This window comes from Numenius arquata, chromosome 6 (genome assembly GCF_964106895.1).
Source record: "Numenius arquata chromosome 6, bNumArq3.hap1.1, whole genome shotgun sequence".
In the NCBI taxonomy this organism is placed as follows: domain Eukaryota; kingdom Metazoa; phylum Chordata; class Aves; order Charadriiformes; family Scolopacidae; genus Numenius; species Numenius arquata.
Genome location: NC_133581.1, coordinates 489,236 through 513,886, shown reverse-complemented (window position 1 = coordinate 513,886; position 24,651 = coordinate 489,236). Strand labels below are relative to the sequence as shown.

Below are 24,651 nucleotides of genomic sequence, written 5' to 3'. Positions count from 1 at the left end.
CAGCCGGGGAGGCTGCAAGCAGTGCTTTCCACAGTCACAATTTGTGACTCAGCCCGGGAGAAGGTGGTTCGAAAATCACCAGCCGTTTCTGCTGCCAGTTTTTATCTAAGCACAGTCTCAGCTGCCCCTTCTCTTAGCACGTTTCTTTGGGCTCACGCCCCCTCACTGCTGGGGAATGTGGCGGGGAGTCCCCCAGTGGTGTGAGACCTGGAAGACGCTGAGAGGCCGGGATGCCCCTCAGCTGCGATGTCCGACTCACCCAGCCGGGATCAGCTCTTCCCGGAGGAGCTCGGGGTGACCTGGGGCACTGCGGAGAGCCCGGATCCAGTGTCCGGCCGCAGGGACAACCTGGGTTGTTGTCACGCACCAAGAGTCTCTCTCCAGGACCAAAACCCATCTCTGCAGCTTGGGCTGGTTTGCAGCGGGTGGGAGAAGTGCCTTTCCCCTAACCATGCAGGGACAGCAAAGCACCGGGCAGCTTTTCTCCAAGGTGACGGCCAGTTCCGCTGCAGTCTCACTGAAGAGCACGAATTCTTCTCTCACCTGAACCACTGATGTAGACAATTCCTCCTCTGAAGCATATTCCTGGGAATGAGCTTTTCCCTAGCATCGAGAGATGCTGCCAGGGCTTTCCCTGGCCACTGCCAGTAGGCAAAGAATGGGGATTATCTACCTGGAGAACTTGGCTTTTGCTCAACGACTCTTGTCTGCACAGAGGTGCGTGGTGGCAGGACAGCCACTGACAGGAGATGGGAAGCCTCTTGGGTTTGGTGTTACAAGGAGAGGGAGATGAACCTGTTGTGCCCTTCACAGGGGGGGAAACGCTAACGGGGAGCTGGAGGTGACCCCGTTCCAGAGGAGATCATGGAAAGCAAAGTTGGTTGCAGGTCCCTGCGGTCCTTGGAAACAGGGCAGGTACCTTGTGCTTCTGAATCCCGTCGCTGGGCTGAGGGAGCCTGTCCCAAAGCCGGGGGAAGCAGAGCTCTTCCTTTGGGCTCCACTTGGCCATGGAACCGGGGAAGGTGCATCCCGGGCTCTCTCGCTGGGCTGTGTCTCCCTGTCATTGGTCTCCCTGCCTTCCCAGCCCTGCGTCACAGCAGCAATAGCTTCACACAGGAGGAAAACGAGTTTCAGCCAGGAGAGGAGACTTTTGTTGTCAGTGGAGTGAGTAATGTCCGTTCTCCGTGGGAAGGAGGGGCAGTCGGTGCCGTACAGATGCCAAGGAACAGCCATGTGGTGCCCGAGTCCTGGGGAGGAGAGGCTGCAGCTGGGTCTTCTCTTCAGCTGGGAACTGCCTCTGCCCTCACTCCCCTTCCTGTCACTGGGAGGGAAATCCTCCTTGCTGATGGCTCGCCATCTGCCTTGTTTGTTTGCAGACTCTCTGGAGACACAGCTCTCCGATTTGTACGTGATGTACAGTGACGTGTCCTTGTGTCAGAGCTCTCCTGCCATCTCCAGGCGTTCCCTTCCTGCCCTGTCCTCTTCCTTGGCTGAGAATTCAGCAACTTCCTTGGGTATTAAAATACGGCTTATTAATATTTTTTTGAACACAGCAGCTTTAGATATAGGAACGATGTGAAAACCCAATTCCTCTGTGGTTCCTTAGGCTGCGCTTTCTTCTCCTGCCCGACAGCGCTGCTGTCAAATCTCTGGGAGTACTTCAGGCTCTGCTTCCCCTGCTCGACGCCGTAAAAACCAGAAAGCAGCTGCCACATCTCCCTGGGTCTGCACAGCTTTCCTGTTTGAGATCATTTCAGCAAGACACTGAACACCCACACCCCCTACCCTTCTCTGGCAATAGCTGGAGAGAGGGCTCTCCGCGCTGCTCGCTGCCCCCCCTGAGACTCTCTGGGGCCCTCAGCTCTTTGTTTGCAATTTTGGGAGAGTATTTAAGTGACAATACCGTGGTGCAGAGCACTAATGGCTCTTCAGCGATGGCTTTTCTGGCACTGCCAGACTGCTCCGGGCCCCTGGGGACCTGCTGTGCCGCTGGCCGTGGCTGCTGCTCTCCTGGCACAGAACCCAGAAGCCGGTGCTGAACGCTGGAGGAGCCCACCAGGGGTGAAGGACCCTGCTCAGTTATCACTCTGCAGGACACGCGCTTTGGTAGCATCACTGCAGACAGGGGGGACCAGAGCTCGGTGGGGCAGAAAGGTGGGAATCTCAGCTCTCGGCTTCTGTCATTCTTCACCACCCCCAGAGCCCACCTTCCCGCGTCTCACCCCACAGGACACCGCTGCTGGTCCCTAGGCTGGTCCCTCGGGAGCAGTATCCAGCTGTTTGCCCTCTGTCCTTGCAGTGCTGTTGGGAGGAGTAAGCAACAACACAACTGAGCAGCCCTGTGGCATCATTCCAGCCTGGTTAACTGGCCCTTTCCCACATACCTTGTGCAGGGACCTGCCGGGTGTCACCTCTACGGAAGAGACGACAATCCCCTTGTTGCTGATAGACACTGCTGGCTGTGGCCTCTTTGAGCTGGACATGGAAGATGAACAGTCCAAGGGGAATCCAGGTACCGCCGTTCGGGTAGTTTTGTTGGCAGGAATGGATTGTCTGAGGTCCTCAGCCTCCCACAGGCTTGGCCGCTGGCACCAGCTGAGCCACGGCCCAGAGATGTCCCTTCCAGAGCAGGGGGAAGGTGGGGTCCCCAGGGAGCATCATTTGGGAGATCATTTCCCCTGTAAATCCTCAAGCTGAAAGGACTGTGTGGGAGAGCAGAGTGGCCACAGGGCCACGATGACAGTGTGCAGCTTGCGGGTGGCCACGCTGGCTGCCTTGTTCCCTTGCAGAGACATTTCTCCATGGACTGGGACGGGGTGGAGGGTCCCTGTGACGCGTGCAGTAACCAGGTTGGCAGGACACACGGTGTCAGGCAGGACACAAGCCCCTTTTGGAGAGGCTGCAGACAGGGCTTTGAGTCGCCTCCCAGTCCTCTGCCCAGTCCAAGATCCTGTACGGCTCTTCTCCATGAGTTTTCTTAAGACATTGAGTTTCCTGCTGGTTTTCTGATTTAAAAAATGGGTTTCATTGCAGATTGTGTGTAGCCAGGCACCACAGCTGTTGTGATAAACCCGTGCCTGAGGGGACTGATCTCCATACAGTGCCTGTGCCCTCGCTTTTCCCGATGGCCAAGCCACAGGCTGTTGTAGCCATTCACTCTCACGTGGCCACAGAGCTTCTTTGGCAACGGGGCTGCCTGCGTCAGGGGTTAATTTGTTTTCCTCTCACTCACCGGTGCAGATCTCATGCCAGCAATGAGGCTCCAAGCCTGTCTCTGGCCAGGCAGGGAAAATGGTTTATAAAGTACAAGGACATTTTTTACCAGTTTAAATATCTTTTGCCTTCTTTTTGTTGTTTTTTTTTTCAAACCCACCAGCATTTAAGTGCCCCTCATTTTTTTCATGCAGCAGTCCCCGAGGCCCTGCCAAACAGAGAAAGGCTCTTGTCTCCCAGCGGAGAGCCAAAAAGACTTGTCCAAGATAACTCCGGGATTTGAAGCAGAGGATTAAACGTATGGCTCCCAGAATTTGGGAGGCAGCCTTTTGGAGCAGCATGCTGCAGATGCTGGATTTTTATACCTAGGTTTTGCTGCCAAACGGAGGGTGACGTCAGTCCAGCCCATAAACCAGTGAAATGGTTCACATTTGTATTTAACTTGCCCTCCTTGGATCTCTCCAAACCCGGCACCCTCCTGAACGGGCAGTTTGGGGCAGGCTGCCCACGGCCTCTGAAGCTCTGAGCACAAGGAGCTGAGCGCGAAGCTTCTTTATTGGGTCCTGGGGATTTAGAAATGCGGGGACTTGAAAAAGCAGAACAAAAAGGAAAGGTGGAGTTTTTTTTCCGTTGCAGTGTGGAGAATTGGATTTTTAGTGAGGTCTAGGGTCTGGCTTCAGAGAGAGAATAATCTATTGCCTGGATTACCGTTGATCTCTTGGATTAATAGAGGAAGGCCAGGGAAAGGCAAGTGCTGTTGAGAAAGCTCTTCTGAATCTTAAGCGAGGTGGGGACTCGGAAAGGCAGGAAGCGGGTGCTGTGCGGCTCTGGGAACGGGAGCCAAACTGGCCAGGCTGGGAATCGTTAGCCCCGGGCCACGCTGGACCACAGGCAGGACCTTCCTCAGCCTGTCCTTGCTGCTTAAGGGCAGATGGGCAGACTTCTCTATGTCCAAGCTGTTGGCTTCAGCCTCTCCCTGTCCCCTCTCTGCCCTAGGTGAGGTGCAGCTGGCCCGTCTGCACGTCCAGGCCCTGGTGGAAGCCGGGGTGAAGGCACGGGACATCGCTGTCATAGCCCCCTACAACCTCCAGGTGAGACCACCCGCTCCTGCTTTCTCCTCTGTCTTTCCTCACGCTCACAGAGGTGGATTCAAACCTTGACGTCTCTGGGAGCGATACCAGAACCTCCTCAGAGAGATGAAGGTGGAAGTCAGCAGAGCCAAATTGTATAATCAGAATTTGGGGCCAGCTTCTCCCCATTTCAGCAGCCTGAGGTCACGGAAGGAAGAGATGTTCACTGGGCATTTATTTTCCCTCCCAGCCCCAGGAGTCAGTGCCTGAGCTTCGGGAGATGTGAGCGCTCACCCTGTGGGTTTGAGAGGGCGATACTTTACCAAAACAGTGCCATTTTAATCCTTTTCACTTTGCACTTTTCTTTAGTTGCTATCTATCCCATGTTTTCCAGGTGGACATGCTTAGAGAGGACCTTTGCCACAGGTACCCAGAGCTAGAAATTAAGTCAGTTGATGGTTTCCAGGGAAGAGAGAAGGAGGCAGTGATCCTGTCCCTCGTGAGATCCAACAGGAAAGGTGAGAGAGTTGGGGCTGGAGAGTTCCTCCCTGGGGAATGAGATGGGAACTGTGTGACTGCTCTGAGGCTGCTCGTCATGCTGCCAAGTGCTGTGCTTTAATTGCAGTTCTGATGGTCCCCAGCACTTTGCTCTGAATGAATTTACTGGCAAGAACCTTCCTTTTAAGCCTTTCTTTTTTTTTTTTTCTAACAAATGGATATATTTGCTGTGACAGTTGCAGGGGAAGGCTCCCGTGGCAGCAGGCACAGGACCCCTTAGTTTGAAGGTTTCCTGGCTGTCGAGGCCTCAGAAATGATTGAAACTGGGGTCCCAAGAATGGCAGGTGTCAGGTGAGCACCTCCTGCAAGAGCTGAACATTTGGGAGGCTTATTTCTTGGGTTTGCAGCCCATTTTGTGTCCCTTCCCCAAAGGAAGCGAGCAGGAGCTGGCGTTACAAGTCAGACACAGAAAACGCTTCTTTTGGGAGCAAAATCTAGAGCGGAAAATCGAGTTTTCTCTGCTATCAGCAGAAAGTTAAGAGCTGGAAAGAAGCTGCTCCCTGGAGCCACGAGGCCCCTTCGGCCGAGCCACCGGCCCGTCTGAGGTGCCAGCTCGAGCAGGGGGTGACCCTCTTGAGCCCCCTCTCCCCGAGCGTGGGTCCCTGCCCCATCCAAACCCCTGGTGAGACACATCCCTGCCTGCACTCCCGCTGCTGCTGAGACTCTGGGTGTGCTGGGAGCGCTGATGTCTAGGAGGGAAAACAGGGGAAAGGAGGCAGAGAAGGAGGAGGTGCTTTTTTTTGGTTGGTGGTTTTTTTTTTTAAGAAAGCCTAGAGCAAGAACAGCAGCGCTGGGGGGAGAATGGAGGTGGGGGACAGGACTAAGAATAGTCCTTATTCATGAGTGACTCACCCTTTTTGCTCAGTGGGAGCTGGTGTCCCCCAGCCCTTTCCCGTGCGCAGCTCAGGCGTGGTGCAGGAATCACTTTGTGCCTTCCCAGGGTCACAAAGCAGCTTCTCCTGGTGTCTGGGCACGGCCCTGCTCTGCACGGGGTGCAGGAGATGTTCTTAATGCCCTCTGAGACCTTGGAGAGAAAGCCATAGCCCTTTTACAGCTGCATTTCTCTGCTCAGAGATGGCCAGGGACCTCGGCCAGCAGTGCCTGTCCCTCCTGCGGCCAGTCCCGATGCGGCAGGAAACCCTCTGGCCGGCTGAGAGGAAGGACTGGCCCCTGCAGTCGGGCGGAACCACACCAGAGAAACTGGAAATCGTTCTCTAGGCTGCAGAGCACAGGGAGGGCATCGCCCGCTCCCTCAAAGGCAGCTCAGACTAAACTGCTCAGCCACGGCAGGGCAGAGCCGGAGCCGGGCTGGTCCCGCACCGGCCGAGACGTTCATTCCTTCCCCACTGGCCTCCTCCTTATCCCCAGGAGCTGGGAACTCGAAGGCCGCCCACGCTGCCCCTCTCGCTGGCTGATCCTCACTGACTCATCCTGGCCCTCGCCAGCAATTACTGCTCCTCTTTGAGCAAATAGCCAGGGAGCAGAGCAAGCCCTGCAGCGCTGCCTGGACGGCTCTTCCTTTAAACCCGTTAAGAATCTGGGGGCAGGTGGGGGGAGCTGTGTAGCACAGGGGTATGGCTTTACCTGCAGTCCCTCTTCTGTCGCAGTGAGCCTCTCCATGTTGCTCCATACGGCGTTTGCTGCCAGGTTCCAGCCTGATCTTGTGTCGTGGGCCGCCCAGGAAAACGTTGCTCCTCTCCATGTGCCATCCATCCTCCTCCCGGCCCCCGGAGCTCCGCGGGGAGCCCTCCCTCTGGCTTCAGGGGTGGAAAGATGGAGGTGACAGCATCAGTCAGGGGCTAGAGTCCAGTAAACGCCAGTTCCCACTGTTTGGCCAAGCAACCCCTCAGTCCTTTGGGCCAAATCTGGACCTGGAGCCGGCTGAGAGCGGGTCCCTCAGCCCCTGGTTTCTCTCTCCCAGGTGAGGTGGGCTTTCTTGCCGAAGACCGGCGGATGAACGTAGCGGTGACTCGTGCCCGGCGCCACGTGGCCATCATCTGTGACACCCGCACCGTCAGCAGCCAGGCCTTCCTGAAGCGGCTGGTGGACTACTTCAGCCAGCACGGGGAGGTCCGCACGGCCTTCGAGTACCTCGACAGCATCGTGCCCCAAAACTACGCTCAGGAGAGCCGGGGTGAGCGGCAGCAGGGGGCAAAGCTCCCTCCGCCATCGGGCCCCAAGCCCCAGCCACCCCCGGGGAGGAAACCCAAAGCAGTAGGAACCAAACCGGAGCGTCAGAAGCCAGAAGAAGCGCGTTTCTCCCCAAACACGAGTGGACCTGGGAGAGAGAGCCCTAGGACGAAAGAGGGTGCCGACAGGTTCAGGGCCATGCTGGTGGCCTTCCTGGAGAGCAGCGAGACGCAGCTGGATTTCCCCCCGTCCCTCAGTTCTCACGATCGGCTGCTGGTTCACCAAATGTCGGAGGATTACGGGCTGCAGCACCTCAGCAGCGGGGAGGGCAGGCACCGGTACATCAGCGTTCGCAAGAAAGAGCCTCCCCAGCCTTCGCTCCCCACGGCGGTTCCCCCCGGCAGGCAGCTCCCCATTCCTCAGCATCCCAGCGGGGAAAATCCTGTCCCCGCCGAGCCCCGGGGACACAGCGAGGGCTCAGGGATGGTGGACCTGAAAACCCTGCACCTGGAGAGGGTTCAGAGAGAGAAAGCCCCGCGGGAGGAGGAGGCGAGGAAGGCTCGGGAGCCCGGAGCCAGCCTTCAGAGCAGCAGCAGGAAAAAAGACAAAAGCGAAGCCAAAGGTAGGTCACTCTCTTTGTAGCCAGCACAATTAATGCTCTTCCCTGGATGCTTTTCAGGCCCCGTGTTTTTGCCTCCAGCCTTGGGATCTGTCTGTGTGCGTGGAGCGTGGGATGTGGCTCCGGGAAAGCTCTGATGCTGGCACTGCAGGGATGTGAGAGCTGGCAGGAGCCTGCATGAGGCGGCTGCAGCGCTGGGGAGAGGGCGTTGGGAGCCTGGAGGCATTTCTTAAGTCGAAAGAAAAACATCTGGGGACCCTTTCCCAGGAAGAGAGAGACTCAGGAGTTAGATTGTGGGCTCACAAACGTAGGCAGAGGAGCTGAGAGGGGTACCTGGCCCACCCAACGGTTGAAGGAGGTGGCTGCCTCCTAAACGTGGAGGCAGGGGAAGACAGAGCCAGGGGCTTGCAGATGTGGTCCCTCCCTCAGCCCCCTCCGAGCCGAGGGAGGCAGCCAGGCACGCCATGGGTGGGAGCCTTGGGATCCCAGTCTGAGTGCCTTTGGACATGGGGCAGAGTTTACTGGGGACTGAAATCCCAGTTGCTGCAAAGAGCGACTCCCTGGACCCAGCGGGGCTGTAGCTGGGGGTTGCTTGGGTTTGTTCTTCAGGTCCAAGCAAGTGGTTAAATGGCCAGGTCTCTTCCCCTACCTTCTCTCCAGGAAAGCCAGCGGTGAAGAACGGAGCAGGCAGCGTAGCAGAGGAAGACATTGATGCTCTGATCTCTGAGGCCATCAAAGCTGACAGCACCTGCGGCTTCCCCCGCTGCAAAGCCAGTGTCACAGCCCTGGGACAGCTCTGCCACCTCTGCAACAGGCGCTTCTGCCTCAGCCACCACGTCCCAGAGGTACGCGCAGGGCCAGGCAGCCTGCCCGGGGGGCTGGAGCACTGCGGGGGGGCTGGAGAGGAGTGGGATGTCCTGAGCAGCGCGGGTCTAACCTGGGAATTTCCCCATCCGGCTCCCCAGACGGGATTTCCTCAGGAGGAGTTTAAAGCAGGACCCTCTGTCAGAGCTTTGGCTGGAGCTGCAGGGAAAGGGCTGCTGGGCGTTAACACGTGGGCTCTGTCTTTATTCCCCTCTTGCTTTGTGCCCTTCTTCACCATTCTGTGGCATTTACACTCCCGGGTCGTGCAGATAAAGCGCGGCAGAGAGGAGAAAGGAAGAGGCATGAGCTTAAGGCAGTGATTTGCTGGAGCCTGGATGCTCGATTCCCTCTAGAGCCTAGGGAGAAGTCAGGGCTGGAGCCCGCAGAGAGCAGTGCTGTGGGCCTGGGTAGCAATTAGGCGGTTCCTGAAGTGCTTTGCTGGCTTGGAGCTGAGCGGCTCCACGTTCTGCAGCCTCAGCATTGGCTCTCATGTGCACCCGGGTGATACCTTCAGCCTCCTCCGCTCTGCTTGCTTGTGGTGGAGGACTCTGGAGTGGGCATCTCGGAAGCCCTGCACCATCCTGCACCTCTGGATGTGGGAGCGGCAGCGCGATGGCCACTGAACCAGCAGCTTTACATTGGATATTGGGAACAATTTCTTCACCAAAAGGGTTGTGAAGCCTTGGCAGAGGCTGCCCAGGGCAGTGGTGGAGTCGACATCCCTGGAGGGATTTAAAAGCCGGGCAGACGTGGTGCTGAGGGACATGGCTCAGTGGTGGGTTGGGCAGTGTCAGGTTAACGGTTGGACTTGATGATCTTAAAGGTCTCTTCCAACCAGAACAATCCTATGATTCTGTTTCTTGCTGTTCTGCCGAAGCTGCCTGACAGCCCTTTCCTCCCCCCCATCTGGGAAGGAAGGAAACTGAGCTTTAAGTGGTGTCAGGCTTCATCTCTCCGTTCGGGCGCAGAGAGAGGTAGGAGAGTTCAAGCTTCCAGAGCTGGCAGTGGGGTGCCCTGTGGTATGGTGGCCTCGGGGATGGATGATTTTCCCTTCAGCCGCAGCCTCCTGCGCCCGTCGTCCCTCGTCCTGCATCACCCAGGCATTGCTCTTCGCTGCGGGGAGCCTCCCGGAGCTTAGCAACGTTTAGCAAGCTGACCTATAAATCCTTGGCAGAGATTTTCCACTTGTCAAGTACTATCTGTTTCCATGGCAAAGAATAGTTGTATTTATGGTCATTCACAGTCCAGTTGGGATATAAATTTTTATTTCCTGCGGAATGGCTTCTCCCTGCTGAATTGTAATGAGAGCTCCAATGAGAAACCTCCAATCGGAAGGATAAAAATCCACAGCAACGAGTTTTTCTTGCTTTTTAGAGTTCATCCCTTTTTCCAGATGTTTTCAGACTTAGTGTGAAATAGCCTGGACCCTCCTGCCCATCCCTGCCCCTTAAGTGGGGGCCAGCACATACCTGAGCCATCTCAGTGGAGCTGGAGCCTCTGCGTATGGAGGGTCCCTGGGCAGAAAGGGCTTGTGCCCCTCTTTGGCAGCCCCCAGCTGCTGACCGACACCCCCCCCCCATCCAGCACAGCAGACCCCACTGCGTGACATCCAACCTCTCCAGCACCCACTGCCTGGTTCAGAGCTGCTCCGGGGGGTCCTTTGGCTCCAGCTGGTTTAAATGGGCAGCAGGGTCAGAAATCCCCGTGCTGGCCAGGAGCCATGGGCTATTCCAGCCACTGACACCGGCTCAGCAGCGCTGGCAGGGACAGCAGGGTTTGTCACTGCCATCCTCAGATCGGCTTGTGGTTCCTGAAAACATCAAACGACTTCAGGATGGACCAAGCAGAAGGGGTAAACTTTTAGGGTCTGGAACTTAGCACTGGTGGAGATGGTTCAGGGGGTGCTGAACGTGGCTCAATGCACCTTAAACAGGGGCTGGGCTTCAGTGCGGGGGGGGTGGAAAAGGTCTGCCTCCACAAAATCAGCATTATGAAGCTTTTTTTACTCCAATGAAGCAAACAGATCTAATTACACTAGAGCAGCGGATATGTGGCTTAAAAGGTTCCTTCTTATTTCCCAACTCACCTTTCTAGTTTCTCTCCTTTTCCCCTGAGTCACTGTTCCAGCAGAGAGCAGAATGGGGAGCTCGGGTCCATCTCTAGCTCTCACGCGAGCGCCGTGAGCACCCCAGCTGCGCACACGCCGAGGGCGAGCTCCCCAGGGGTTAGAGTTTTGGAAGGAAGCACGTAAACCCTCCAAAAGGATGATTTACCTGCTGTGCAGGTTCCAGCAGGAGAAAAATTACCTTCATATTTTTGTTTCCTGTTAGAGGAGCTATAAATAAGTGGGAGATGGTTTCAGGGGGGTGCAAAGCAGGTGGAATTCCAGGCTCTGGGAATAAAATCGCCGGATTCCCACACGGGCAGTCGCTGCCCTGATCCCAGTGTCCGTTCTCCCTGGGCAGGTTCACGGCTGCGGAGAGAGGGCCAGGGCCCAGGCGCGGCAGAAGATCAGCCGGGAAGGGCTTCTCCGTCCCGGTAGTGGCTCCAAGGACACGTCCCTGGACCCAGCCAGGAGAGCCCAGCTCCAGCGGCGCCTGGACAAGAAGCTCAGCGAGCTGACTGGCCAGAGGAAGGGCAAAAAGAGAGACAAGGAGAAGTGAAAGAGCTGAATACTTCTTTTTTTTCAACCTTGACGTCACAGGTCAGACTACACAAACCAAAGATGCTGTTAAAGCTGCAGGGCCATGGGGAGCCCGAGAGGAACACGGGCGCCCTGGTTTCTGGGGGGTAGACAGCTCGGAGCCAGCAGCCTGAAAAAACTGTCACTGGGTCTCCCTAAACCACGGAGCTGAGGCGGAGGAGGGAGAGCAGCTTTATTTGTCCCAGTCATCCGTATTGACAGAGTAATGGATGTGCGGGGAGGCTGGAGAATGCCAGGAAGGACGGATATTAAACACCTGAAGCAATGGGCTGTCACTGTGACATTTCTGCTGCTACAGCAAAAAGATAAATGTCTGTGAGCAGGAACAGGGAGGAACTGGGAGCCCCGGGTGACCCTTTCCTCCAGGGAGGGTGACTAAGGAAATGGGTGCCTCCAGCACCGTTTTCCCAGCCCAGCAATGCTCCCAGCATCCTCCATCCATCCATCTCCCACTGCCCGCCCATCCTCTTCTCCAAAGCCCCTCTCTCTCCCTGTTAGTACGGGCTGTGAACACCTTCACAAAAAACCTTCCTCATCCTTCAATAAACCTCATCCTTCAAAACCCCCTCCATTTGCAGCCCTGGTCCCGGGCAAACCCGGTCTGAGCCTCCCGTCACTCCGAGCATCGCTTGGCTCGTGCCTGGGTCCCCGTGGAGTGATGGCACCAGCTGGCACAGCAACAGATGGGATGTCAGGGCTCCTGGGGGGAAGGTGAGGAGGAGGAGGAAGGGATGGAGCACGGGAGGAGGAAACCTGTGCCTCGGCGAGCGGCTGGGTGTCTGCAGGGGAAGAGCCGGAGCAGGGGCTGCGGAGGGGGGGACATGACAGAAATCGCAGCCTCCTCCCAAAAATGAAAGTCAGGCAGAGGAGACGGATGAGCAGAAAGGAGAACTGCTGCCGGCTCAGGGCACCGCCACGGGGTTACTCTTAGCCAGGGGTAAACGGTTCAGCCGCAATTCTTTTCCCTGCTCAGATCATTCAGGCCAGCACATCCCCAACCGTGCTCACCCCACGGCACCGGCTCCTGGCAAACACCCCCAGACACCCCCAGATTTCCCCAGCCCCAAACACCCCCAGATTTCCCCAACAGCATCCTCAGGCAGAGGAAAGCCGAGGCTCCGGTGTGAGGGATGCGTCCCCAGAGCACCCTCTGCCCTCCAGCCCGTGCCACGGGGAGCTCTATCAGAGCCCTCCATCCAGAAAACAGGGTGGGCATCGGCTCCCCCCAAAAAACCCAAACCTTACGCAGGAGCTGGGCTGTGCTTGGGCCAGGAGCCCACAAGCAGATGGGACCTAAAGGGCTTTTTCCCCTCCCTGCCCCCTGAAACAGGAGTTGGGCTTAAAAATTACTCAATTAGGACTCGTTGATGTCTGCTTTGGTCACAGAGCCGGAACGTTCCCGTCTGCACCCAGATATTGGGAAAAATGAGTGAGCTCTGGGACGAGCGAGTCAGAGCGTGGCTCCGGGGGCTGTAGAAAACAATCCCCAGCCGCGAGATTTGTGTTCAAGGAGCAGGAATTTGGTGCTGTTGGGAGCAGCCCCGGGGTCTGTTCAGCCGGGAGAGGGGCCGGGGTGGGAAAAGCTGACCCCGGTCGTGTGGGGGTGACTCTCAGCCCGGGTCTGACCCGGCTGGAAAACCAGTCGGCAAGTCCAGACCCTCCTCAGCCAGCAGAGACGGGCAGAGATTCACCCTGCCCGAAACAAGATGGAGGGAAAAAACCATCTATAGTAACAAATTCCTTTTCTGCTGTTACCTCTCCCTTTTTCCTTCTCACTGGAAACGGTTCAGCCCCAGCGTGATACAACCCGAATCCCTCCCAAACCCAAGAGAAAAACCACACAGGCCGAGAGAAACCACACCGTGCCGGCACTTTATCAACCCCCTCTCCATTTCCCCCCCTTTTGACCCAAAACCGCCTTCCAAAGAAACCCGCCCCCTCCCCGGGAGCTCTCCGGGTCCGCGCTGGAGGGCAGCGCTCCACGGGGGGAGCACGGGGGCTGGGCAGCGCTTTGGGGAGGTTGGTGCTGGTTTTGGTCCATTGGGAGAGAGGGCTCCTTTCTCGGGGCGGGGGGGGGGTGCGTTCACAGCCCCCAGCGCATGCGGGGGCCACCGGGGTGGGCAGCGACGTGGCCGAGGAGCTGCTCCGGCAGCTCTGCCCGTTCAGCGCTGCAAAGTCCCGCTCGGCCCCTGCCCGGCTGCCACCGCGATGTCGGGGCACCCCCGCCGAGCCCCCCCCGTCCCCGGGGCAGGGCCGGTGCTGGGGGGCAGCACCCCCCGCCAGCAGCCTTAGCTCCTGCGCAGCGGGTGCCACATGGAGACGGGCTTCCTCAGCGTGGCCAGCATCTGGTTCCAGTGGGTGATGCCCATCCCGCTGGCCGCCGGGCCGATGAGCACGTGGCCCGTGTTGTCGGCACGGCCGTCCTCCCCGCTCTCGGCCACCGTCACCCTCAGGGACAGCTCCTGCGGGGGTGTCACAGGGGGCCATTGCTAGCGCCCACCCCCCCCATATACACGTATCCCCCCCCCACACCCTCCCCAGCCAGGCAGGCACACACAGACACCCCAATACTGACCCACATGTACACATCCCCTATAGCCCCCTTCCCCAAACACACATCCCCTTATAGCCCCCCCCCAAATACACATCCATCAGAATAGCTGTGTCCCATGCACAGACATCCCCTATAGCCCCCACCCCACACATACACATTCCCCCCCATCAGCTATCCCCCATACATACACCCCCCCCCATACCCCCTGCCCCACAGATACATCCCCCAAACCATATAAAGCCCCCGTCCATCGCTCCTACAACCCCCCCCCCCCGAACCCCTCACACCCTGGGGGTCCTCACTAGCACAGGGATTTGGGGACCTCGAGGAGCAATGGGATGTACCCCCCGCCCCAGGCAGGGACGTGCCCCCCCAGCCAGGACAGACCTGGAGCACGATGGCCGGCACCGAGAAAATCATGGCCTCGTTGAACACGGGGTTGGTGTCGTCCCGCTTCACCGCTGTCTTCTTCTTGCTGATCTTCCTCCCGTCCTGCAGCAGGTACACCTTGACAAAGGGATCTGCCCGGGGTGGAGGGAGAGAGAAAAACAGGGGTCAGTCACGCGCTTCCCCTGTGAAACGGAGAAAGTGGGGGAAACCACCTCTGGTGGACATTCCTGGTGGGGTCTGTCCTCGACGGGAGCCGCTCCACCGAACCAGGTGGTAATAAATCCATGTAGGATAAACCAGGGTGAGAGCCCACCTCCAGCCCGCAGAAGACCAAGGGACTCTGCACCCACCGGGACCCCCCGCTCACCTGCAGTGACTTTGCCGTTGGTCCACACCAGGTTCTTGGCTTTGACCACCACCACCGTCAGGCGCTCGGCCGTAGGCAGGTAGCTCAGGGAGAGCAGGATCTCCCCCACCGTGTCCACCGCCTGCGGGACACACCAGCCCATCACCCAGTGACCCCAGCCCGGCAGGGAGGAGAAACCCCCCCAAAACACCTGGGGGGGGAGACAGACCAACCACCCCAACTCACCTTGTTCATGTCCTGCAGGTAGAGCCAGGCATTGAAGGGCCTGGTGGCCAGGTCCAGGTCGGAGAGCTTCAGCTCGGCCACACCGGTGCTGACGTTCCTCTCGTCCTCGTCGATGCCAAAGACGGAGAAGCGCAGGCTGTTCTCCTCCAGCGCTGCCGGGTCCAGCGGGATGGAGAACCGCTCGTCAAAGGCCACGGTGTAGGCGCTGCGCTGAATCTGCGCCGGGGAAAGGGGGGGAATTGCCTTGGTACCCCCCGGGTTTGGGGGCTGTACCCCAGATCTGCTCTGTTCCTCTAATGGGAACTGCCGGAACATGTGGCTTTGGGGCAGCGAGGGCAGAGCATCCCCCAGCCCCATAGAACCACAGAATTGCCCGGGTTGGAAGGGACCTTCCAGACCATCGAGTCCAACCATCAACCCAGCACTGCCCAACCCACCAGTGAGCCATGTCCCTCAGCACCACGTCTGCCCGGCTTTTAAATCCCCCCAGGGATGGTGACTCCACCACTGCCCTGGGCAGCCTCTTCCAAGGCTTCACAACCCTTTCCAGGAAGAAATTGTTCCCAATCTCCATCCTAAACCTTCCCTGGGGCAACTTGAGGCCGTTTCCTCTTGTCCCATCCCCTGTTCCTTGGGAGCAGAGACCGACCCCCCCTGGCTACACCCTCCTTTCAGGGAGTTGTAGAGAGCGAGAAGGTCTCCCCTCAGCCTCCTTTTCTCCAGGCTGAACACCCCCAGCTCCCTCAGCCGCTCCTCATCAGACTTGTGCTCCAGACCCCTCTCCACAGGGGACAAAAGTTATTTCCCACCCGACCGCAGCCGCTCAGCGACTGGGGTAGGAAGCAGGGGCCATGACCTGCTCCATCGCCCATTAATTCTTTTAGTTACAAACTGAAGGTTGCTCTGGTGCTCTCAGGCTCCAGCTCCACCACTCCAGGCTGCAGGACTCAGCCAAGGTGTACCCCCCAGCCCTGCACGACCCCTCAATGTGCCAAACGGGGACGATGCTTTTTCCCAGACACCGTCTCCACGTCACACCATTCACCTGGAGCAAAGGCAGCAGCAGCTCCCGGGCCCCATCCTGCAGGGTGCTGGTCACCACCCGCTCCCAAAGCGCTGGGGGGGCAACGGCTCCCAAATCACGGCTTTAGAGACTGGTTTTTTCCTTCTCCGGCCCTATTTCTTTCAGCATCCAAAGTACCACCCACAAATCAGGGGTTTGTCCTGAAAGGAAGCCTGGTGCTCCCACGGGATGGGAGCCGCAGCCTCGGATGGCCCAGAGCAAAGCGGAGCCACCCGCTCCTGCTCCCCTTCCCTGCGGTGGGAAAGGGACCCCTCTGTGGGAGCAGGGACTCAGCCCCGAACCCCTCAGGCTTCATCAGCCCCAGAGCACCCAGACCCCCCGGCAGTAGTGGGGAGAGAGTTCATCTCGTCCCAAGGACTTCCTCACGTCTGTCTGTCTGTCTGTCTGCTCCTCAGCATGCTCTGTCCCGGGGATGAAGGTGATGAAGCTGCTCATGAGGTGGGACCTTCCATCACCCCCTTCCCACGCTCTCCCGTGGGATACAGTCCCCGGGGGATCAAACACCTCTGTGGGAAAAGCAGATTTGCGGGTATCTGCTTTACAGCACCCAGCACTGTCTGTCTGTCTGTCTGCAGCCGACGTTAGATTTGGGGACCTCTGGGTGGAACGTACGACAGAAACATTCTCTGCTGTTTGAAAAGCAGAACAAGGCGCGGGCTGCAAAGCATTAAAGGGAAAGAACGGAACATGTCCTTGTGTCTCGGCTCGGAACAGCGAAAGAGGGTAAATAGCGCTGGTGAATTATAAATAATGATGCTAAATAATAAATATCTCCAGGGCATAAATAGAGAGCCGGGTCTTTGGATGGAAAAATGGTCTTAAAAGGGCGCAGTGGAGGTATTTGGAAGGCAAGGGTTCCGTGCTCGCTGGAGCGGTACCTCCCCCCCGCGGAAAGGTTTGGTTCGTGGGATGAAGCTTTCTGCTCCTTTCTGGAATATCCCAGTTAAATCAAACTGGCTGACCCCCAGCTTTGCAAAAAGCAGCTGCTGAAGGAAAACTGAGGCTCCTGCTTTCCGAGAGCAGCTTTTGGGGCACTTCTGGGGAGGTTTCTCCCCAAACCCACCCCTGGTTCTGGCCCTGCTGGTGCAGCGCCTGGACCCTCCTGCGCGGGGAGGGGAAGCGTCGCGGCTGCCGCAGAGGGAGAGGTGACTCCGGGCACAGGCTCGGGCTCCGTCAGGGTGAGTGGAACGTGTGGGGACACGGCATGACACCAGAAGTGTGTGCCCAAAAGGCCAAAATCCCCAAATCCCCCCCCCCCAGACCCTCCACCCTCTGCAGCATCCCCGGCCCCGCAGCAGGGAGACTCCAGCAGAGAAACTCGCCACAAGCCACACTTGGGGACAACAAAGCCACCACGCGTCCCAGCCAAGAGGGAGAAATTTCTGCCTCTGCCGGGTCTCTGATGCACAAACCCGCCCGGGACCCCCACAGGCCGCAGGATGCTGAACCTTCCCCCCACAGGGCTCCACAAATCCACAAAGCCAACCATACCAGCCCCAAAGTGTCCGGAGCCCCCGGCTCCCAGAGCCCCACAACTGTCCTGGGGAGCTTGGCCAAGGGACGCTGCCACCAGCAGTGAAGGCTGCGGCAACGTCAGGGACACACGGGGGGTTTCATGCCCGGGGGGGGCGAGGGTCTCACCCGGGAGATGCCGACGATCTGCTCGGCCGGGAGGAGGCTGATGCGCATGAAGCAGGACTCAAAGCGAGCGTCCTCCTTCTCCAGCAGGTCCTTGCCCTGCAGCAGCGTCACGTGCAAGGCAGCCGCTCTCCCGTCGTACTCCATGGAGACCTCCACCTGCCCCACCGTGAAATCCTGCCCGAAGTTGTTCCCGATGGAGGAGATGGAGCTGAGGGAGTCGGCCGAGATGGATTTCTTCAAGGGTCCGTAGTGGGCCAAGCCCAGGTCCTTGCTCATCAGCTCCAGGCTGCCCAGCTCGTTGATGCTCTCGAAGGTGTCGTCCCCCCGGAGGCTGCTCTTGCGGGAGAGTGAGGTCTTATCCAGCGGCCTCTGCGAGCCCGGGGCCACCCCTCGCTGCCAAGAGGGAAAGGAAAACCAGGCGATGCCGTCCCCGGCTCCGTACAAAGCCGGATCCACCGGCTGGGATTCACCGGCGCCTTTTTGGCTGCCTTAGAGCCCCTGCTCGGCCTCAAGCTGCTGCGGCATCAAACCCTGCGCCTCCTGCAGCTCCCAAACCCTCTGAAGAGACCCCCCCCAAACTCTCCAGCGGCACCAAATCACTGCCGATGGCTTTCCTCCCGCCCAGTGAGAGGATGGGGGTGATATTTTTTGCCCCTCCAGTGGCTCATGCGTTGCCAGGGGGAGGGATGAGCGCCAAACTTTGGCCCTTTTACCTTGTGTTTGGCGTCCGAACGCGCCGCCCCGTACTTCTGCTCCAGGTACCGGTAGTCATAGTTGGGGAAGGGGGAAGGAGCCGGGTAGCTGCCCGAGCGCCAGAGCTTCCAGAGGTTGAGGGCGGCGATGCCCAGCAGGGCCAGCGCCCCGGCGGCGTAGATGCCGATCTCCCACCGCGGCGGGCTGGTGGCCACTGCCAGGGGACGAGAGCCACCGTCAGCCGGCCAGCGGCCGGGGGCAGAGGCTCCATCCTCTGCTGCTCCCGTGCCAAACCCTCAGCTCTAAGCTGTGGGGACGGGATGGGCCAAGGGGGCTGGGGGGAGCATAAATCACAGCGTCCCACTCGGGCGGGTGGCAAACTGCATCAGGCAGCAGCTCTGGAAGCCAAAAAGAAAGGATCAGAGTCCTGGCTTTGCTCTCCTGGGAGGTGAAGTGCACGGGAATTCCAGCCCTGTTCCCCAGCAAACATAGAAAGTCAGAGCACGGCTCTGTCACCCCCGGGGGGGTCCCTTCACCAGTGGCGGGTCCGTCCCGTTCACGGGGTGCTCAGCGCATCCCCCCTTCCCACCCCACAAAACCCTCACTGCTGCCTGCTTCCCCAGGGGTGGGGATACCGAGAAAATCCAGAAACAGGGAGGAAAAAAAAAAAAAACCAAAACCCAAACAAGAAGCCTTTGGAAAGAGGGGGAAACCCAAGCGCTGCCGAGGCGACGCAGGGAGGGGAGAGCCCGGAGGACACGGCAGCCCTGCCACGGAGCACGGAGCGGTTGCTGCTGCATTGCACCAGCCTCCATCACACCCGCCACGGAACCAACACCAATCGCTCCGCGGAACACACAAAAAAAAGGAGGAAAAAAAAGAAAAGAAAAAGAAAAAGACAGGTTCCTCATTCCAGAGCGCCGCCGGGGAGCCCTCCCGCGTCAGCCACCGCGCTCCCTCCTTCGGAAGCGGCTTTGGAGCCCAGAGCAGCCCGAGGCAGCGAACCCCCACATCTCATCCCAGCATCCCCCCCCCATCCCAAACTCCTCCGGCAGCAGCCAGCAAAGGGATGTATCAGAAGGAACCGACTATTTGCAGCCAAAGCCCCTAATTTTGATCCCTTCCGAGGGCCAGAAGCAGCCAAGAGGGATCTCACAAGTTAAAGCCTCGGGGCAGGAGCCAGGTTCTGCTTCCTCCCCCCCAACCAAACCCCCTACGGTCACAAAGGGCTGTGATTTATGTGATTTATCCCCCGCAGCCCCGGCTAAGGATGCTGGGGGAAGCGCTGCCGCTTTCTAGGGAACTCCTGAGCACGGAGGTTTTCGGTGCCATCCAGCTCCCTGGAGTTCACACGCTGCTGCTACAGCAGAGGGCAAAATTGGGGCAAAATAACACTTTACGGGCTCCTACTTCTGAATAACTCCAGGTGCAAACCCCAGCTCTGCTGGAAACCCACGTCCTGCCCGTAGCTCCCCATGTTCTAGGGCAGAGCCCCTGCTGTTGGGGAGCTTGGGGGGTTTTTAAGGGTTTTACCCTCGTATTAGGAAGCTAAGCCCTGTGTGGACGTGGTGCAGAGCGGAGCTCCTGCAGGAAGCAGCGAGGATCAGCAATTCCCCCCCCAGAGCAGCTTGGAGTGAGAACCCCCAGCTTTCCCCCCCCCAAAGCCCCTCCCCGGAGCCCCCTCGGCCGTACTCACCGCTTACATGGTATCTGCTTACGTGCCCGGTGTCCATGGCAAACGCTCCCCGCTAGCGGCGCAGCCTGCAAGGCGCGAGACAATGAGTTTAGGATACAGGGGGGAAATTAAAAAAAAAAAAGCTGTCTTCTCATTTTTTTAGCAGGGATGCTAAATAGCTGCTCCCCCCGCATCGCTCCCAGCCTCGGCTCCTCTCCCAGGCACAGAGCAAAGGTGGGTGAAGCCTCTCAGCCACTGACAGAGGAGCTGAAGCAGGGACTGAAACCCCAGGTGACCCAGGAGAGTGGCCCCGCCGAGCCACGGAGCCGCACGATTTACCTCGGGAGAAGTTAAGGGGTGACATTTTCTATCGCGCTCTGCACGGACGCCTCCCCTCCAGGAGCCGTTTAAGCCCTTTGCTGTTTCTCTAATCTCTTTTCCATCGTGCCTTTGCCTTCCGCAGCTTCCCTGGCCTCACGGCGGGGCCGCTCGGTGTCCCCGGCTCTGCCCTGGCCCCGTGCGAGCGGAGCCGCCCCGTTCCTGGGGCGCTGCGGGGTCTGGATGATGCCGTTCCCCGGGAATCGATCCCTGCGGCGGGGAAGCCCGATGGCCCTCCTCCCCGCAGGGGTTTTCCCAGGCAAGTCCTACGGGAGATCCATCCCGAGCGTGAGGAGGCTGCTCCTCTGAGCCATTGCCACGGCGAAGGGCATTCATCCAAGCCAGGTATTTCCTGCTGCACAAGGGGGGCTTGGGATGCCCCACAAACACCCAACGAGCAAATCCAACGCCAACGGGGCCAGCACCCCCCTCGGTACCCGGAATCTGCGCCGGGTGATGACGGGCCACGCTACGGTGGTGCCATCCCACAGACCACAATCCCCGCGTCCCAAGCCCAGGAACAGATCGCCACCGAAAATCCCCCCCACCGCCCCCACGGGAGCCCCCCAGACCCCCTGTAAAACTCCCACCCCCTCAGAGCCCACTCGTCAGAGGAGCTGGACTTGCCTCGGCTGGACGGACGCTCGGTGTTTGGGTGCCACCTCGCAGCCTCAGGCGCCGTGGAGGTGATCGACCCCCCCCCAACCATCCAGGCTTGGATTTTAGTTGCCAAAGGTGGAAACTGCAGCGTGTTATCGCAGAAAATATCAGCCTAAAACACCAGCCACGCTGCCTGACGCGGCTGGGGGACCCCTCTGCAAGGGCCTCGCGGTCCACCCTCGGGGTAACTGCAGGAGGAGGAGTTTTTTCTAAATGCAACCGAGTCACTAACCCAGAAGGACCACAGGGCTGTGACGGGGCCGGGAGATGCCCCTCTCAGCCCCCAGCCTCTTCCCACAGACAGACACCTCTGTGTGCGACGGAGAAACGCTCTGTAAAATCCTGGCTGAGAACGTGCTAAACTCGTGTCACGTCTGGACTGAGCTCAGCTGAAGGGACACTTTGCTGTTTAGCGCTGGAAATCCCTGCTGACGTCTCAACAGTGCAACATTGCAGAGATTTACCCAAAACACCCTCTTTTCGTGTCCTGAAAAACTGCCGTGTCAACTAAGAGGCTCCGTTTCTTTCCTGCGGGGGGGGGGGGGGTTAACATGAAAATGCAAAGTTTTCAGGAACCAACTTTCCCTGCAGGAGGGCAAACGTCCCTTTTAAACACCCTCCGTTTCTTCCCTGTTTCCAACAGGAATTGGAATTTCCAATTTTCCATTTCCTTCAAAGCTTTTTCTCCCCCCAAAACACTCTTTCCTAACGAGCTCCAAGCAGGAACTTGGCCACGTTTCCGAGGCATCGCCCGCGAGGCAGTGGTGGCCGCAGCGCTGGGCGGCGTGTTCCCGTCAGCAAAATAACGTCGGCCTTTCCTGAGCGGGAGGGAAGGTGCGAGGCGCTCGGGGAAGGGGGTTATCGCTCTTTATTTTAACGAAGCTCTTCCCACCGGGATGCTCCGTCACCCCCCCGACCTGCCTTCCAGACCCCTCCCCGGGGAATCAGGCCGGGGGGACGAGGAGGGGGCAGGCACCGCTCTCCCACTGCCGCTGGCACAGGGACGGATGGGTTTTCCCCGGGGAGGCCCGGCAGAGCCCCGGTTTGGGGGGTGCTGAGCCTCCTCCGCCCCCCCCCCCAGCATCGCCTCACTGAGGGACAGGGCAGCTCCGCTCCCCGGGAGCTGATGCGGAGCTGGGGACACCCTCTCCTGCTGGGGATGGGGGGGGACAAAATGTCCCTATGCGGGGACAGAAACAGCAACGAAGCCACACGTCCCTTCTGGAAGAGGGGGGCTCCCCCAGACACTTAGGGGGGGCTGACACCTCGCTGCTGCTTTGCCATCGTGACCGGCTGAGGCCCAAACCAGCTCGCACAGAACCCCCGGCTGCTGGTCCCAGGGCACCGGGACCGACACGGGTACGGCCCCCGCCGCGCGGACACCCCCCGGAGCACCCCACGATCCCGAAACGTCACAACCCAAGTTACAGATTCCAGCGGCCACCTCTGCATCCGTCCCTTCCCTCTTGCCCCAACCCGGACACCAACGCCTGGATTCGCCGGGAACCCGAGACCGGGCAGAACTCTCCTCACGGGTGAGCCTTCCCTCCAGCATCACCCCCCGCGCCCCAGCACCCACCCCAGCTCCGAGCCAGGCTTTTCCAGCCTCCTCCATCCCTCTCCCTCCTGCCGGAGGGGAAAAGCCCCCCCTGGCCTCACGCGCGAAGCGGAGAAGCGGGATGGAGTTTGCTGCGGGCAGGTTTGGCAAAAAAAAGCCACCGACCCAAGAAACAAAAAACCCACCCAAACCCAAATAAACCATCCAAAACCCAAGGGTTTGGGCTCTGCCCCACACTCGCTCGCCCCCTGCCCTCCCCGCCCTACCATCGGAGCCGCAGGGGAGGAAGCGGCCGCCCCCCCCCCAAATGATGCCCCGAATCCGCCCGATTTCCACCCAAAGCCCCCGCGGCTCCCGCGGCCGCGAGGCTGGGCCCGGGGAACCCCCGGAGCCCCCCCGGCAGGTCCCCGAGGCCCCCGGCCGCGCTTTACCTGGGGAAGCGACAAACCCGGCGGGCGGGAGGGGGATCTCTGGGGCTCCGCGCCGAGGAGCGGGGACCCCCCCGCGGCCCCCGGCATCGGCCGAGCGGCAGCAGCGCCTTCGCTGCCCGCCCGACCCCGGAGGAGGAGAAACGCAGCGAGGCTCCCGAGCAAACCCGGCCGGGGAAGCGGCGGCCGGTCCCCGGGAGGGGGGGGAAGGGGGGGTCGGGGCTCCCCGCAGCGCCCGGCGGACCCCGAGTGCGGCTCCCGGGTCCCAGCAGCCCCCCCCGCCGCGACGGGGGCCGGGCTGGGATGCTCCGCCGCAGGGGGTTTGCGATCCGGGCTCTGCCTCCTCCCCCTGGAGCCGCGGCTGCGCCTCCTGCTCACTGGTGCAATGAGCCGCCCGGTCTCTGCACCCCGGGGCCCTCCGCGCCCGCCCCAGCCCCCAACCCAGCCCCAACCCCCCAGCGAAGCCGGGGGGAGAAGCGACCTCCCCCCCCGCCCCGTAATGCCGCTCTGGGAAGCGTTTCCCACCTGGATTCTCCCGCTGGGGGCTGAGGGAGGGACACAACGGCGGCCGCTCCCCCGCCTACGGCCGCTGCCGGGCGGGCACCGGCTCCGCCATCGCCCGGGGCTGGCGAGGAGGCGGCTCCGCTCGCCCGCCGCCGCGCCGGGGCAGCCCGGGGACTGCGGGGGGGGGATAACGCGGAGGTCTCTGGCTCCGGTTCGCCCCCCCCCCCCCGGCTCTCAGCGCCCGGCCCCGCAGGCTGGCAACTTTCCTCGGGAACTTGCCGTAAAAAAAAAGACGAGAAACCCCCCCCCAAGCCCCGCTCCTCCCCCCCCCCCCGGCGGAGCAGGGCCGCTGCCTCCTCCTCCCCCCCTGCCCCCCCCGCGGGGTGCGGGCAGCCCCGGGCACCGACGGCAAACGCGCACCCCCCCTTCTCCGCATCCCTCCCCGCGCTGTCACCCGTGTCGCAGCCCCCAGGGCTGGACCGCCACCCCCTTGTCCGTCCCCCCCCCGGGCAGAGCCGCCCACCCTGCGCGCTGCCAGCCTCCGACTCACCGCTCCTTTGGGGGAAAAAGGTGCATTTTCTGGCCGATAGCGGTAGTGCGGGGGGGGACGCGGCCGCCGGAGCGGGGAGGGCGGGCGGTGCCGCCCGGGCTCCACCGGGGCTGGGGGGGGAGCTCCGCCCCCCGCCCCCCCAATCTCGCTGGGGGGAACCGGGGACGGGTTCTGCCCCCCCCGTCCCCCCCTTCCCTTGAGATTGGGGCTCCCCGAGCCCAGCGCGGCCCCGCTCCAGCTCCAGGGGACCCACATCCCACAGCCCCCCCGTTGCTGCCCCAAATACCACCTCCTGCTGCCCGGGGACCCCCCCTCGCCCATCCGACACCCCCACCCCCCGCTGTCTCTTGCAGCACCCCGACACCTTCCAGCTCCTCCCCCCGTACCCAGGAGACCCCCCCCACGGTGGTCCCTCCATCAGGACCTGCGTCCCCTCCTCTTGCCCCCCAAAGGGGCTGCTCCTCCCTAGAAGCCGTTTGGGGTCCGTGGATCCTCACCCGAGCTCCAGCCCCTCGGATCCTCACCTTTCCCTGCCCCAGGCTGCTCCTCTCTCCCGCAGGGATGGGAAGGGGGTCGCCGGCCTCCTCCATCCCACCCCCCAGCAGCTCCTGGGGTCCTGGCCGTAGCGGGGGTGCAGCAGCGGGGTCTCGGCTCTGCCTCTTGACGAAGATCCATCGCTTCTCCTCTCCCTCGGCGCGGCAGACGGCAAGGCTTCTTCGCAAAGCGCCGAGTGGCATTTACACGGGAGTTGGCCCAAAAAGCCCTTCCAGCAGAAAAAGCTCGGTG

The 24,651-nt window shown here is 60.3% G+C and overlaps 2 protein-coding genes across 2 annotated transcripts in view; one reads left to right on the top strand and one right to left on the bottom strand.

The window, feature by feature from the left end:
* The window catches only part of IGHMBP2 (immunoglobulin mu DNA binding protein 2), a 41,436-nt gene extending 30,015 nt beyond the window's left edge, over nt 1-11,421 (top strand). The window contains exons 10-15 of the mRNA XM_074148677.1: nt 2,394-2,512; nt 4,210-4,304; nt 4,678-4,801; nt 6,763-7,593; nt 8,251-8,435; nt 10,920-11,421. Of these exons, the coding sequence (XP_074004778.1) occupies nt 2,394-2,512; nt 4,210-4,304; nt 4,678-4,801; nt 6,763-7,593; nt 8,251-8,435; nt 10,920-11,117 (1,552 nt within the window). The 3' untranslated portion in view covers nt 11,118-11,421. The remainder of the gene's footprint in view (nt 1-2,393; nt 2,513-4,209; nt 4,305-4,677; nt 4,802-6,762; nt 7,594-8,250; nt 8,436-10,919) is intronic.
* Nucleotides 11,422-13,446: 2,025 nt separating this feature from the next.
* On the bottom strand, nt 13,447-19,845 carry SYT12 (synaptotagmin 12). Its single transcript, XM_074149822.1, has 7 exons — nt 19,809-19,845; nt 18,133-18,326; nt 17,420-17,812; nt 14,695-14,910; nt 14,470-14,590; nt 14,100-14,233; nt 13,447-13,620 (listed from the first exon to the last, which is right to left on the bottom strand). The coding sequence occupies exons 1-7, from the start codon at nt 19,843-19,845 to the stop codon at nt 13,447-13,449; spliced, it is 1,269 nt and encodes a 422-aa protein (XP_074005923.1).
* Nucleotides 19,846-24,651: the final 4,806 nt, after the last annotated feature.